This window comes from Anopheles merus, unplaced genomic scaffold (assembly GCF_017562075.2).
Source record: "Anopheles merus strain MAF unplaced genomic scaffold, AmerM5.1 LNR4000007, whole genome shotgun sequence".
In the NCBI taxonomy this organism is placed as follows: domain Eukaryota; kingdom Metazoa; phylum Arthropoda; class Insecta; order Diptera; family Culicidae; genus Anopheles; species Anopheles merus.
In genome coordinates this window covers 332,874-348,323 of record NW_024427587.1, presented here as the reverse complement: position 1 = coordinate 348,323, position 15,450 = coordinate 332,874, and the positions used below count along the sequence as shown (strand labels likewise).

The window sequence follows — 15,450 nt, the reverse complement described above, 5'->3', positions numbered from 1 at the left end:
ATCTCTCGTGCATGATCCATTACGATCGGGGATCCTGCGATGTAACGATACTCGGGATTTTATCTGCACCAGCAATAGACGTGGCTAGCGCGCGGCACCGTATTCCTTTTCTTTTATCATTTGATCGTTTTTATATATAATGTTTTGTTGAAATAAAATATAAGTCAACAACAACATAAAAGTGGCGACGAGTTTAAGTGGAAACGGTCAACGACAAGTAGGGAAACGCCGCAGAATGTCCAGCCCAGAAGAGACGCCAATCATCGAGGAGCAACGTCGTCTCTCACAAAATGGGGTCCTGAACACAGGGTTCATTCACCCCCAGCCACAGCAGCTCACGCCATTGGATTCATCGCCGCTGCAGCAAACGCTGCAGCTTTTACAACAGCAATTAGCCCAACAGCAGCAGCAAATGACACAGCAACAGCAACTGTTATCACAGCTCGTGCAACAACAACAGCAGCAGCAGCAGCCACCGACCCCCGATCTACAATTTGTGCCAAAACTGAGCAACCTGGAGTTGATACTGGAAGCCTTTGCCGGTAATATTAGTGAGTTCCGGTACGATCCAGAAGCGGGAGTAACCTTCGAATCATGGTACACGCGGTATGTAGATTTGTTTAGTGAGGATGCTTCTCGCTTGGATGACGCCGCCAAGGTTCAACTCCTGGGACGTAAGCTTGGAACTGCTGAACACGCCCGGTTTAGTAATTTCATTTTGCCGCGTGCACCGCGAGATTTCAGCTTCAACGAAATGGTGGAAAAGCTTACCGTCCTTTTCGGCAAAATGGAGTCGGTGTTGAGCAAACGCTTCAAGTGTCTTAATATTACCAAAACGCGCACCGAGGATCTGCTAGCATTTACCTGTCGAGTGAATAAAGCGTGCGTCGATGCAGAATTTTCTTCGATGACGGAGGAAGATTTTAAGTGCCTCATCCTCGTATGCGGATTAAAGGACGAAAGCGTACAGGACATAAGGATGAAATTGTTAGCCGCCATTGAAGACAGAAAAAACGCCACCCTAGAGCAGCTAGCAGCAGATTGCCAACGTTTAGTGCGTGTGAAAGCTGATAGCGCTATGATCGCTACGCACACTAGTGAGCGAGTACAGGCAGTACAAGCCAGAAACAACCGCCAGTGGCAACGAAAAACCAACAACGAGCGCTATCCCAAACCAGCACCCCGAAACGAAGCCTCCAAACCCCGCACCCCGTGCTGGCTTTGTGGTGCCCTGCATTGGACCCGTGACTGCACCTACAGAACCAACAAGTGCTGAGATTGTGGACGTACAGGTCATCGAGAGGGTTTCTGCAACTCGTCTCAACGGCGCAGAGGACGACCGCGATTCGATCATCGCCGTGCAGTGTCTTCGCGAGTAGTACGTGTCAACGTGTGCAGCGTGCAGCAGAAGCGGAAATTTGTCAGCATACTCATCGGAGAGAAGCCAGCTCGACTACAACTAGACACCGGATCGGACATCACTGTCATTAACCAGCAACTATGGAAGCAGTTGGGTAAGCCTCACCTCAACCCACCCAAGGTAAGAGCGAAAGCAGCTACTGGTGAAGTTTTCGGCCTTCAAGGTGAGTTTGAAGCGAACGTGAGCATTAACAATACCACCAAGCAAGCTACAATTCGCGTGTCAAAAGCGGATGTGTCATTGTTCGGGGCGGATTTAATTCATCTTTTCGGCTTGGGGACCGTCCCGATGGATAGCTATTGCAATCACATAGGCACAGCTGAACTACGATCCTGGGAGAAAGAATTTCCATCGCTTTTTAGCGGAACGGGCCTGTGCACCAAGGCACAAATTCAGCTGCAACAGGGGAGCAGACCAGTTTTTCGACCGAAACGTCCGGTTGCATACGCGATGGAAGATGCTGTAAATAAAGAGTTGGATCGGCTTGAGAATCTAGGCATCATCAGTTCCTGCGACTATTCGGATTGGGCAGCACCGGGCGTAGTGGTTCGTTAGAGGAATAGTTAGAGGAAAAACGCAGGAAGAGCATGATGCAGCTCTTGAAGAAACGCTGAAGCGCATAAGGGACTATGGGTTTACCATCCGGAGTGAAAAGTGCGCATTCAACAAGTCAAAAATACGCTACTTGGGGCATATCATCGACAGCCGAGGCCTACGACCCGACCCGACAAAGATCGACGCCATCAAGAATTTGCCGGCTCCAAAAGATGTCACAGGCGTTCGATCATTCATCGGTGCGATAAATTTTTATGCCAAGTTTATCCCCAACATGCGTAACTTGCGCTACCCACTGGATAAGTTGCTGCTAGCCGGAAGTGTGTTCCAGTGGACACCCGAATGTCAGAAAGCTTTCGACCAATTTAAAGCCCTCTTGTCCACGGAGCTCTTGCTCACACACTACGATCCAACGCGCGACATAGTTGTGTCCGCCGATGCATCACCAGATGGCTTAAGAGCAACGCTATGCCACAAGTATCCAGACGAATCCCTAAAAGTGGTACAACACGCATCCAGAGCACTCAGCAAGGCGGAGATTGGTTATAGCCAAATCGACAGAGAAGGACTGGCAATAATTTTCGCTGTAACCAAATTTCATCGCATGATATACGGTCGTCATTTCACACTGCAGACCGACCACCGACCATTGGTACGCATATTTGGCAGTAAGAAAGGAATTCCGACATACACAGCAAACCGACTGCAGAGGTTTGCACTTACTCTTCAGCTGTATGACATGGATATCGAGTATGTAGCAACAGACTCATTTGGAAACGCCGATGTGTTATCTCGGCTCATACATCATCACGCCAAACCTGAAGCTGAATACGTCATCGCCAGCCTGGAGTTAGAAATCGACTTAAGGTCAGTTGCCATTAATGCGCTTAGCTCATTTCCTTTATGTTTTAGAGACATTGAGACAGCAGACTGACCCCTTGCTCCGGAAAGTCCATAAGTACGTGCAGGCCGGATGGCTGCATGATGTTCCCTTCGGAGCAGATTTGGCACGGTACCACAATAGGAAAGAATCGCTCTCAACCGTTGAGAGGTGTATACTTTTCCCGTTGTTTGCTGCAGCTACACAAGGGTCATCCGGGGATGCAGAGAATGAAGGCGATTGCGAGAAGCTACCTGTATTGGCCAATGATCGACGACGATATTGTGAGCTACGTGGCATCTTGTGGATCCTGTTTGGCAGCCGCTAAAGCACCTCCTCGAGCAACACCAGCGACATGGCCAACACCATCGAGCGCCAGGCGTAGAGTACACGTGGACTATGCTGGGCCACTGGAAGGGTGTTACTTTTTAGTCGTGGTTGACGCTTTCTCCAAGTGGCCTGAAATCTATAAGACTACGACTACAACAACATCTGCCACCATCTCCATGATACGGAACATTTTCACTCGCTTCGGTATGCCTGAAACGTTAGTTAGCGACAACGGTCCGCAATTTACCAGTGCCTTGTTTGTGGAGTTTTGCAACAGCAGCGGGATCGAGCACATCACCACAGCACCGTTCCATCCGCAATCAAATGGACAGGCGGAGCGGTTCGTCGATACGCTGAAACGAGCACTGCGGAAGATCCAGAGCGACGAGACGTCCCTTGATGAGGCTCTGGAATTGTTTCTCATGACATACCGATCGACACCAAACACGCAGTTGAGCCAGCAGAAATCTCCAGCTGAGGAAATGTTCGGCCGCACTGGAGCTGTTGCGGCCCCCATCATCACACTCACTATCTCCTTCCTCATTTATTTCAGTGCAAAGTTTTCAACCTGACGAGCTCGTTTCTACAAAATCTTTCTATAGAAACTCATGGAAGTGGATACCGGGAAAGATCGTTCGTAGCTGTGGACGCGTTATGTATGTCATCATTGCGAACGATGGACGTTTACTTCGGCGCCACATAAACCAAATCAGGCGTCGTGCGGTAGCCCGTGCACCTGAGGGACATCAGCTGCGGCTTGATGTACTGTTAGAGAAATGGTCTTCTTCTTCTTCCCGAACAGAGCCAACCCAGCCGGAGCTGGAACCAATCGTAAGCGAGCCAACAGCACTTCCACCGTCATCCCCCGCTTATTCATCACTAGCAGCGATGACCCGATGGATGTTCCTTTGACGACATCCAGCTCGCTACCTCCTGCCGACCTCGACAACGGTCACGGAAGTACGACCGACCAGCACCAGATTGATATGCCACGCAGGTCTTCTCGAGTAAGAAGCCTTCCGCGTCGACTCGGAGCCTATCAGCTCATTTAGCCGGGGGAGATGTTGCAGTCCGCCGAGACTGCAGCCTCTTCGCACACTCGATGCTTTCCGGGAACTGACAGCCCGCTGCGCAAAGCGACGGAAGAAATCATGCCGTTCGGAGAATTTTATCATGCCTTCCTTTTCTCTCCAACGGCAAATTTGTCAAGCAGCTCGTCGAGCTACCCGTCCCTGGCTCCGTCTCATACTCCTCGCCTAAACGCGCTGTCGAAGGTTTAGTTGTGTTGGTGCGTCAGACGGCCAATCGTTGTCAGCCGTCGTCCGTGCTTTTTCCCTCCATAGCGCTATCTCTTTCTCCCGTATGGGTAATGGTCATGAGTTGCTGTGGCGCTTAAAAAAGCCGTTAACAAACATTGCGACGATGAAGTTTAATTTTCACAAATCAAACCAAAAAAGCGCAATGAGTTCAAACGCTGTCAAGTAAAAATGACTAAGGAATCGCTAGCTCACGCTGGAGGGTTTGCTGTGCAATGCGCAGAACCCTAATCCGCATTAACACATTCAACCCGGCGCTGATTTTCATCAACATTCTGTTCCGCCGGCTTCAAGAACGCAAGCTGATTGTGAAACCAGTATACTGGAAAGTTCACTGGCACCGCCCTGGGGCCTGCCATCGAACTGAACGTGTTAAGCATTAAGCATAACTTTGTTACCATAAGCTTTTGCTTTCGTATGGTGTAGATTACACAGATATGCTGAGCCGTCTGCGCAAGGGTGTGAGTGTGCGTGTGTGTGCAAAACTGTCGCGGAATGTATGCTCTTCTGGAATATTATGATCCATCGGAAAGGAAGGAATTCATGAAAGGCTGAAAGACGAGTTGAAGCTCCTGTAAATGGTAACTGATGACCGGGGGAGGGGGTACTGGCACACAGCTGTTGGGAGATTTAACAGCATATCTAAATTGCCAGCGGAGGGAGGGAGGGGGAGGGGGCTTAGGCCATGGGACCTTTACGATCATCGGTCACAGGCCCTACAATTATTGCCGGCATGAGGGGGAAGGGGGGGCAAATGGTTCTCCCGCCGCAGGGCCCCAACGACCATCTTTCCGCGGGCCCTTGTCGCTAATACTCTGTCCACTTGTAAACATACGGCATACTACAGACTAGAGATCTTCGGCGACCGCCTAGTCCGTCTACCGTTAGATCCGCCGCTGGTTCATGACGGTGTTTTTTTTTTTGTTGAGGAGGTGCATCCTTCCTCCTGCCTGCTGCGTATGCACCGGACAGGAGACAGTGTGGCAGTATGCAAGTTGCACGCTGGATAGGAGCGGTCCCGCAGCACCGCCGTCATTCCTCACATCTGCATGCTCGTCGTGGGTTCTAACCGCGTATGAACCGTCCGCCGTAGCAAGGGCTGTCTATCCAGCTACGTGTACGTCTGAAGTCCTGAAAAGGCAACATGATCGCGTAGGCCGTAATGACAAGAATAATAATAAGAAAAAGAACTTTGAAGCGCCATCCGTACCGGGAAAGAGTTTGTTATGACTTTGTTGCTGCCGGGTATACAGCCGTGGCGCGACAAATGCACGTAATACACTTGAACAAAGGACATGAACCTACCGAGCCTTACCCATTCCAAGGCAGTGCCGGTCGCACGGCGTCACGATACCGACAAGTCAACAAGCCGCGAGATTCTGGACGGACAGGTGCAGCACCATACGCGCACCGTAATAAACTAATCCAGAATCCTCTTTTGTATGAGTTCAATTCAAGTTTTGATTCCACTTGCGTCCGCTAGCTTTGTGCTACATATCACATGCACGATTGCTTCGATCGTGTGTCTTTTTAATACCCCCAACAGCAGAACCGATCGCAAAGATCGTGGTGCCAATCCGATACAGTAGGTGACCGCTAACTGGATGTGTTTTAACTGGAGTGCTTTTTAACTGGAGGTTCGCTAACTGGAGTTACTCTCAGTTAACGAACACTTAAACGTCAAAACATGAAACATCCGGAATTTCATGAAGAGAAATTTGTCGCAAATGTGCATTTTTCAAACAAATTTAGAGTCTTTTGCCTACGTTTGCTATTAATTTATGTTATTACACGAATTACTATACTTTATATCAACATAAATGAAAAAAAAGTTTGGTATGTTTATTCCAGCCAACGCCAATCAAAATAATCAATCCATCGAAACGTCACTCCAGTTAGCGAACATTGTTCGTTAACTGGAGCTTGTTTACCTCTCAGTTAGCGGTCACCTACTGTAGTTGTGTTGTCTCTCAGGTAGCGAAATCGAAAATGCATGGACTTTGTAGCCGCAGTGGATGAAAATGTACGCATCAGAATCAAATAGTTTTGGGGTTTCCACACGCACGCACACAACACACACACACACACACACACACACACACACACACACACACACACACACACACACAAACACACACACACACACACGCACGCACGCGAGCACACACGTACGCACGCACACATGCACGCACGCACACACACACGCACACATGCACACATGCACGTACGCGAGCACGCGGGCACGCAACCGCGAAAGCGCGAACGCAAGCACGCACCCACAAAAGCGCGAACGCAAGCAGGCACTCCCCCCCCCCCCCCCACCAGACCACCTCCCCCTCTTCCCGCATGATCGATTACGGCTACCGTATCGGTAGAACGGCTGGTTCAGCTTTCTTGTATCGCATCCTCATCCAAAGCGCCGGGCGGGGTGGGGGATCGCGACATGATAGAGTTAACGGTCACTTTCCCCGCGCTCTGTGTGTGTGTGTCGCGACCCGAAAACTCGAGACAGATTTCTGCACATTTAAAAAAAGTTATTTTTTTTTCCATTATACACTGTGCTACATGATGCTTAGAAGGTCGTGGAAGCATCAAACATGTTCAAATTAAAAACAAATTAGATTAGTGTTAGACGTTCTCCTACGCTTGTTTTAAATAGGCTTCTTCACCCTCAATTGGCAGGGACATCGAATGGTCTCATCAGCAGCGGCGTGAAATAAAATAAACCATCAATACACCGATAACACTTTGAATCCCAATCCAGCTTCTCCCACAGCGTCTCAAGGTTCGATTTATTATTATTCTTGTCATTACGGCCTACGCGATCATGTTGGCCTTTTCAGGACTTCAGACGTACACGTAGCCGGATAGACAGCCCTTGCTACGGCGGACGGTTCATACGCGGTTAGAACCCACGACGAGCATGCAGATGTGAGGAATGACGGCGGTGCTGCGGGACCGCTCCTATCCAGCGTGCAACTTGCATACTGCCACACTGTCTCCTGTCCGGTGCATACGCAGCAGGCAGGAGGAAGGATGCACCTCCTCAACAAAAAAAAAACACCGTCATGAACCAGCGGCGGATCTAACGGTAGACGGACTAGGCGGTCGCCGAAGATCTCTAGTATGTAGTATGGCGTATGTTTACAAGTGGACAGGGTATTAGCGACAAGGGCCCGCGGAAAGATGGTCTTTGGGGCCCTGCGGCGGGAGAACCATTTGCCTCCCCTCCCCCCTCATGCCGGCAATAATTGTAGGGCCTGTGACCGATGATCGTAAAGGTCCCATGGCCTAAGCCCCCTCCCCCCTCCCTCCCTCCGCTGGCAATTTAGATATGCTGTTAAATCTCCCAACAGCTGTGTGCCAGTACCCCCTCCCCCGGTCATCAGTTACCATTTACAGGGGCTTCAACTCGTCTTTCAGCCTTTCATGTACACCTTCCTTTCCGATGGATCATAATATTCCAGAAGAGCATACATTCCGCGACAGTTTTGCACACACACGCACACTCACACCCTTGCGCAGACGGCTCAGCATATCTGTGTAATCTACACCATACGAAAGCAAAAGCTTATGGTAACAAAGTTATGCTTAATGCTTAACACGTTCAGTTCGATGGCAGGCCCCAGGGCGGTGCCAGTGAACTTTCCAGTATACTGGTTTCACAATCAGCTTGCGTTCTTGAAGCCGGCGGAACAGAATGTTGATGAAAATCAGCGCCGGGTTGAATGTGTCAATGCGGATTAGGGTTCTGCGCATTGCACAGCAAACCCTCCAGCGTGAGCTAGCGATTCCTTAGTCATTTTTACTTGACAGCGTTTGAACTCATTGCGCTTTTTTGGTTTGATTTGTGAAAATTAAACTTCATCGTCGCAATGTTTGTTAACGGCTTTTTAAGCGCCACAGCAACTCATGACCATTACCCATACGGGAGAAAGAGATAGCGCTATGGAGGGAAAAAGCACGGACGACGGCTGACAACGATTGGCCGTCTGACGCACCAACAACTAAACCTTCGACAGCGCGTTTAGGCGAGGAGTATGAGACGAAGCCAGGGACGGGTAGCTCGACGAGCTGCTTGACAAATTTGCCGTTAGAGGGAAAAAGATGGCATGATAAAATTCTCCGAACGGCATGATTTCTTCCGTCGCTTTGCGCAGTGGGTCGTTTTGTATAGGGAGACTAGCTTAAGATGGCCCGGTTACAGGATTTTGCAACAGAATGCCGAGTGTTTTTTTATCACTCGAGACTGTACTCAAACACCTTCACATGCAGTCCTTTTTCCCTTATCACTATATATTTTTCTCTTTTACGATCGAGCACATCGTCCTTATATGGCCTGAACAACAATTCTCCATGATGTTCGGTCTCTAGTTGCAGCATCTCAACCATGTAGATACCCATTCTCCGACAAAACTTAATTTATCTGATCCAGATTACCAACCCCTTTTTGGCGAGACATGAGTTCGGTATCCTCATAACTTGCCCCAGCGATCGTATCCTGTCAGCCTTCATCATCGTCAGAGTGCTCTATCCGCCGTACAGCTCAGCAAACTCGTTGTTCATCCTTCTCCTCCAAACTTCATACTCGAACACACCACCAAAGGTGGTCGGAAAATGCGTCACTCAAACACGATCAAAGCGTTTGCGTCTTCCACTCGAATGATCCAGGACTCGTGTCCATAGAGGACAACCGGGCGCATCAATGTGCGTTATATCTCACATTTCATGCGGACTGAGTCTTCTGGATCTCAGCAGTCGATGAAGCCCAAAGTATACACGATTACCCTGCATGGAATTTGCTGCTGATGTTGTTGTTCGAAGTAACAATCATACCAAAATAGAACGACGAGACTGTCGCCGTCAACTAATAAACTGCTCCTCAGTTGGTCTGAGTCTGATCAATGATTGTTAATTGGCATTTGAGTTACCTGCGTTTATACGCCTCACACACATTCGCTGTTTCTCAATAATGAAACATTAACCATTTGAAAGTCATGAAACAATTTCTTCGACTGCATAATAAATGACACCTTCCAGGGCGATGTTGAAGAAAAGACAGAAAAGTCCGTCACCTTGACTCAGATCCTGTGTTCGTCAACAGTACCCTGTGCGTTTCGAAGGACTCCGACATCAAGTTTGATACTCTTTCCTTGGACTGCACCTCGTTCATAGTGGTTTCTACCATCCGGATGAACTTCCCAAGAAAGTGGTACCGCTGCATGATTTTCTACAGCTCATACCGGACTAACGTTTTGTAGGCTGCCTGAAGTCGATAAATAGGTCAGTGGTGGATTTGCCTTTGTAGCTAGGGACGCATACTTGCAGAACAGGTGATCTGGGATCTGGGGCAGGATCTTGTAGGCGGCATTAAAGACTGTGATGGCACGAAAACTCGAGCATTCCAGCTTGTCGTCTGTTTTTTAATTTAAACGTCATGGGTGAATGAAACCCAGCGTCCACTCATTTCTAGCAGTTATTTCTGTTCCCAGATTCTTATAATCATGAATGCACCAACCGTTTCGAGGGTAAGCCTCACCGGCTCTGTATTGAAGAGCTTGGCCTCTAGCTCATCACTGCCTGCAGACTTATTGCTTTTAAACTGCTTGAGAGCTGGCGAAGTGTTTTTCCCCCTTTTTTTCGGTACGGGAACGGGGTGGTGTTGGCGACAACCCAAGCGGCATCATAAGACACGGTCTGGAAGGCGCTGGCGACTCGGAGAGCCCCCGGTCGATGCACCCTTTGGACCGATTTGCGATGAGTCTCCTTGTCGAGTACCCATCGCCCCCAGGTGGCAACTCCGTATCAGATGATACTATTGCCGACGTTTACGAGCTGTCTCCTACTGCGGCTCTTAGGACCACGCTTATTCGGCATCAGGCAGGGCAAGGCATTCATAATCCGTGAAGCCTTATTGACCACCCTTTCCAGATGCCGGCTGTGGTGCTGTTTGCGGCAGAGGTCCACTCCCAGGTATTTCAGCGTTTCCGTGGATTGGATCGAGTGACCGCCCGCTTGAAGCTCTGCGAGCTGCCCCTACAGGCAAAGAGAGCGAAATTTACAGGCGAGGGGCATGTAGAAACAGGGAGAAGGGGTTCGGTCGAAGTTGTATTGTCCGCCATAGTCGAGCGGAAGCGATTTTTTTCCGAATTGAGAGTGAGCGCGCGCAGCGCTCTCTCGCTTGCCTTCAAATTACACGGGGCGCTCTCGCGATACAAAACAGCTGATCAGCTGATACCCCCTCCCTCCCGTTTCTTTCCTCTCGCGCTCCGCTGGATGCTGATCTGCTGTTCTTGCCTCGTTTCTTTCGGTTTGCGCTGCGCTGTTGCCGCACTTGCGTGTTGTGCTGAACACCCCCTCCCGCGCGTTCTTTTCGGTTTGCGCTGCGCTGTTGCCGCACTTTGCGCGTAGCGCTGGACACCCCCTCCCCCTCGTTTCTTTCGTTGCGCGTTGTGCGCTGTGCGCTTTCGTTCACTTTGATTTGCAGCGCAATAAAATCGCATGCATCGAAATAAAACTTTAACACATCAAGCTCGGTTGATATTTTAACACTTTATTGAAACTTAAGGCACAGTTCCACATATCGCTAACCACAATCTAGCCACAAAACCACACATATTTTTTATTATAAATAATAAAAAAAATCGTCACTTCAAGCACCCGCCTTACTACCTGTATGTTGTGTATGTTGAATACTGTAAAAAAAGCATTGAAATAAAGCAGCATAATTTACATATTCATGTTGAATTATGAAAGATTAACGCTGCTTTATTTCAATGCGCACAACACTTCAACACTTGAAAATACGACCGAGGCCGTAATAATGTGAATTGAAATAAATAACACCCAAGCGAAATTTTTCGGGGATAATGAACACAAACTCATGCCATCTCTTTCTATTCATCAGCCCTACTCTCTCACACGCATCGATGAACTTTTACACATCTCTTTGTTCATTGTACTATATTTGAAGGGTTTAAAAGTGATAGATAACAATTCATGTTCATGAACTAGTTATGGTCAAATGTTAATGGTGTAATGTTTGTACCATGGTCGACCTGAGTTCAATTCCATTTTTTTTGTTTTTTTTTATGATTTAAAGTTTTATTTAATTTTTAAAACATCCAGCTCCAATAACTTCAAACCCATTTACTCATTGTTAGAAATGCGTGTTTAATAGTTAATCTGTTATTTTTATTGTTTTATTTATTTCTTTTAATTCTTTTAGTATCAGTACCCCTTCATACAAACAAACCAGTAAATAGCACGATAATGAATAATAATATGGTGGCGCAACTGGCAAAGTGATTCGAAGTAGAACTAGCGATGTGGTTGGTAACATCAAGGATGAAGCATGATCATGAGTGGAGGGAGTGAATCCGAATGTTCATTTCTATTTTTAACTCTTTTTTGCATGGGTTCATCTTTCACGTGTGTTCACTATCCCCGAAAATGATCTGTATTTCGTTGGTCTTTTCGGGGATAATTCGTTAACGAATTATCCCCGAAAAGACCAGCGAAAACCAGCGTGGTCGGGAGCTTGGGCACTTCAACACTTCACTTCAAATTACATCGAACGCCCGGGAATTAGGCTAAAACGCGCGCGGCCTCACACTGCGAAGGCTTGAACTGTACTGACAATTTTGTGTGGTAGCAAGAAAGGGAACGCACGAGGAACATTCGCTGCACTAGTGCGAGCGAGACACCGACACCAGCAAGCCGCTGCGAGAAAACCAAACTGAGCGCGCAGGCTGAAAGTAAACGCACACATTCACACATGTGTGATTGTGTGAGTGCGAAAACTGTGTAGAAAGCAAAACACGCTCTCGCCTCCGAGCAATTCCGCGTATTTCCAGCCGTCTCCCCCTGCTTCTACATGCCCCTCGCCTGAAAGACGCACACTTTTACATTCTCTTTGCTAGTAGGGGCGCGACATGATGAGTACAAAAAATCATGAACCCGGTCTTTTGGTGGGCAAGTTCCAATCCGACTCCTTGCAACCACCGCTCGATCCTCTCCAGGTTAGCCGTTGCTAATGCGCTGACCTGTTCTGTGGTCCTTCCCAAAAATGTGAAGGCCACGTCGTCAGCAAAACCAATGATGTCCGCTCGAAGTCCCTCGAGCGGCAAGCGGAGTAGGTCGTCATACATGACATTCCACAGTGTTGGTCCTAGAACCGAACCCTGAGGAACGCCAGCAGATACAGTCCTCGACACTACTCCTTCATCCGTATTATAGTGTAGCTTTCGGCCAATAAAATAGTTCGGCAGCAACGCCTGCAAATAAGGCGGCGTGTTTTTACGCTGCAGAGCTTGGCCGATCGCTGTCCAGTTTGCCGAGTTGAAGGCATTCCGGACGTCCACTGTTACCTCCGCACAGAGACGATCCCCCTTTCTGTTCTTGTCTAGAGCGACTTTCCCGTTATCCATCACCCGAGTGATGGCATCCACGGTCGAACGCCCTTTACGGAAACCGTATTGGGCATCCGATAATCCCCTAGTCGACTCCAGGTGGGTTGTCAGCCTCCGCTGAATCAACCGCTCCAAAATTTTCCCCAGCACACTCAGCAAGCAAATGAGCCGGTATGACGAGGGGTTTCCCCGACTTGGTAAGCAGCACCAGTTGTTGCCGCTTCCATGCGTCGGGGAAAGTGCCTGCCTCCAGTAGCTGCTTATAGCTTTTGGCAAAAACGGTAGTAAAAGCCAGAATTGCCGCAGCTGCAGCCATATTCGGAATGTTGTCGTCCCCCGGAGCTTTTTTGGGGTTGAGTGAACGGGTATTCTCCTTCAACTCTTCCGCCTACTCCTCCTCCGAGACCGGATCCTGCGGATCCCCTCCAACTTCCGTCTCGGGCCACTCCATCGGGGGACGCTCGGGAAAGAGCTCATTCACGATGAACTGGAGCTTATTAGCATCCCGTTCCATCGGAACCCGAGCTCCTTCCCACTGCTACTTCGGATTTGGTAAACAGGGCCAAAGCCGTGCAGTTCCAATCGTACCGGCAGATCCTGCTTGTGTTGGTCCTTGCTGAGCTTGGTGGCCCGTTCCAGGGCAGCGCGTGCGTCTGACTTCATTTGATGCCTTTCCTCGCGCTGCTCCTCGATCCGGGCCCGGTTGAACCGCCGTTTCATTCCATGAAAATGGCTGCGCAACCGATCAATCTCGGACGTCCACCAATAAACTGTACGCTGGCCCTCCTTGGCGGTTACCTAGGCACAGTGCCATCACAAGCCACCTGGGTCAGCTCCTCTGCCGTAGCAACATGCCCAAAATTGCCCGTAGCAACATGCCCCTCAAGATTTCAACGAAAAAATCCTTGTCGAAGAATCTTGTGGACCACCTTCCCCCATCAATAGATTCAACCCGGTACTGAATTTAACTAACTTTTCATTCCATCTACATTAACTGAATTTAAGTTTAACTTAACCAAATATACACGAAGCAAATGGGGCGGTCTCGTGGTACATTTGTCAACTCGAACGACTCAATAACACGCCCACAATGGGTTCAAGCCCGGAATGGACCGTCCCTCCGTAGCAAGGATTGACTATGCGGCTATGTGGTATTGAATAAAGTCTTGAAAGCCTGTATAGGCCGGCATGTCCTCGTAGGACGTTTACGCCAATTAGAATAAGAACAAGAACACGATGCAAAATTGATTTTATTTTTGCTAAGTTTTCAACTCAACTGTTCATCAATACTGTTGTGTGTCCGATAAGATTTTTGTCAACCGCAATATTTCTTAGAACACGAAATTCAATCTGTGCACTGATTCCATTCATTTAGGCAGAGTATAGTTGATCGTAATGATTGTTAATCTCCCATGAAAAGACACAGGGACCACCACCGTCGTACGGGAAAGTTCGCTGATGGTCACTGTAGACCGCCATAGGGTTTAACGTGTTAATCTGTGTTCCACCTTCTGCAAGATTTAATTGTAGAAAAAATGATTTGACTGAATCAAACGCCGTAGCTCTATGATTAACAACATGCATTCTGCTTAACATTCATGGTTTTGCCTTGAGTGTTTAAATGTAAGTTGATAATCACTGGTTTTTGAGATTCATAAATTATAGATGATGAGTCCTGCAGTACTTGGACGCTAATGTTTATACTCAGGAAACGGCGCCACAGTGGCAACAATTTGAAGCTATCGTTGATCTCATCGACGTAGGTGGATCGTAAAATTACAGGAATTATTTGTCTTAAATTGTGTGATAGGAGTACCATAATATCAAAATCTACCGTTGTTTGTTTAAGTGTGTGTGGATTTCTGTTCAACACTTCAAAGAAATAAGTGTGTATGTGTTTGTCGCATAATGCATCCATCTCAGTTTGAAAGGTTGAATTGGACATGTGGGTTTATTTTGAATATTCCTCTTCCTGCATAACATGGTAGCTGAAAACATAAACAATATGTAATGAACATCAACCAAACTAACATTTTGTAAAACATTTAATAAGTCCGATATTGAACGAGTGTAAAAACGTTTTTAAACGACAGCGTTGTAATTGTTGTTGTTACAATGTTGCTAAAATTAACACCTTATAAAAGCCAATGTGAATTAATCACTTTTTTCTATGAAATTTTGCATGAATTTTGCAAGGGCAAATAGATGAACATGCATTTGTATAAATCATCATCGTCATCAATTTTTTGCCATAAACAACTTCATTTCCAGTCATAAGTCGATATATGATTATGCTCAAGCGTCTGAATATAGTCGTTAATCGACTTGCGATTCGGTTTCCCCCTTGCTAAGGAATCACACACGTCATTGGCTGATTTCGGAAAGTAAAGTCGAGAATTCGATGGTTGTTAAGTTTGAATTTCTTGCCGGAGCACTTTCGTAAGTTCTTATTTAAACTCTCATTCACAGCTACGCTACTGCGATGCATGTTCTTCTTTTTTCATTGTACATTTTTTTTTTTTTTTTTTTTTTTTTGTA

At 47.7% G+C, this 15,450-nt stretch overlaps 2 protein-coding genes across 2 annotated transcripts; both read left to right on the top strand.

Annotated features, from left to right (window-relative positions):
- Window positions 1–235: 235 nt before the first annotated feature.
- LOC121600810 lies at window positions 236–1,276 on the top strand. The gene has a single exon (XM_041929578.1). The coding sequence runs from the start codon at window positions 236–238 to the stop codon at window positions 1,274–1,276; it is 1,041 nt and encodes a 346-aa protein (XP_041785512.1).
- A 973-nt stretch (window positions 1,277–2,249) lies between these two features.
- On the top strand, window positions 2,250–3,757 carry LOC121600809 (uncharacterized protein K02A2.6-like). The gene is made up of 2 exons (XM_041929577.1): window positions 2,250–2,477; window positions 3,056–3,757. Exons 1-2 carry the CDS (start codon window positions 2,250–2,252, stop codon window positions 3,755–3,757), a joined length of 930 nt encoding a protein of 309 aa, XP_041785511.1.
- The last annotated feature ends 11,693 nt before the right edge of the window (window positions 3,758–15,450 follow it).